At 67.6% G+C, this 831-nt stretch overlaps 1 protein-coding gene across 1 annotated transcript in view; it reads left to right on the top strand.

The window, feature by feature from the left end:
* The window catches only part of PLOD3 (procollagen-lysine,2-oxoglutarate 5-dioxygenase 3), a 7,318-nt gene extending 6,487 nt beyond the window's left edge, over positions 1–831 (top strand). Inside the window, 4 exon segments of the mRNA XM_040456046.1 lie at positions 3–92; positions 381–577; positions 579–708; positions 711–831. Coding sequence (XP_040311980.1) covers positions 3–92; positions 381–577; positions 579–708; positions 711–766 — 473 coding nt within the window. The 3' untranslated portion in view covers positions 767–831.

Raw genomic sequence — 831 nt, 5'->3', positions numbered from 1 at the left:
AGATGAGCAGCCATCTCTGCGGCCCCATCACGACTCCTCCACCTTCACTCTCAACGTCGCCCTCAACCACAAGGGCCTGGATTATGAGGTGAGCCCGCACCGCCGGGGGCCCTCCGCACACGCGTGTGCGCGCGCGCACACACTCTGCCCCTGGACCTTGCCGTCCCGCCCCTGACGCCGTTCAGTCAGCCCCCCCGGCCCCCCCCCCCCATGTCCTCTCCCGGCGGCGCTGCCGGGCTGCCCGCCCCGCCCTCCTGGGCCTCCCTGGTCTGCCTCTCACCCCCTTGTGGGTGTCTGCCCCCCAGGCCCCGCCCCCTCCCCTCGCCCCGCCCCCTCCCCTGTGTGCTCACGCTCCACTTCTGTCCCCTGTCCTCTTCCAGGGAGGTGGCTGCCGCTTCTTGCGCTACGACTGCATAGTCTCGTCCCCACGGAAGGGCTGGGGGCTCCTGCATCCTGGCCGCCTCACCCACTACCACGAGGGGCTGCCCACCACTCGGGGCACTCGCTACATCATGGTGTCCTTTGTCGACCCCTGACACTCAACCACTCTGCCAGACCTGCCCTGCCGCCGTGCCTTCCCGGGGGGGCCCCCTCCGTGGAAGGGGGTCTGTCTGGCGCCTCGCTTCCTGAGCGGATGTTCGGTGTGCCTGGGACTGAATGTGTCGCCTCCCCCCCTCCCCCAACACGCGGACCTCTCAGGAAGCTCCTGGAGCCCCCCCTTGCCCCTCCCCACAGTCCCCAAGGACCCCTGGGGAGAAGGCTTTGAGGGCTCCCCTTGTGATAAATTATTGTTTCTCACCCTCTCAATAAAGGAGGATTTGTAAGCCTTGA

Source organism: Herpailurus yagouaroundi, unplaced genomic scaffold, assembly GCF_014898765.1.
Source record: "Herpailurus yagouaroundi ecotype Mexico unplaced genomic scaffold, PumYag 216, whole genome shotgun sequence".
Lineage (NCBI taxonomy): Eukaryota > Metazoa > Chordata > Mammalia > Carnivora > Felidae > Herpailurus > Herpailurus yagouaroundi.
The sequence above is the reverse complement of the archived record's forward strand: the minus strand, read 5'-3'. Positions and strand labels throughout refer to the sequence as shown.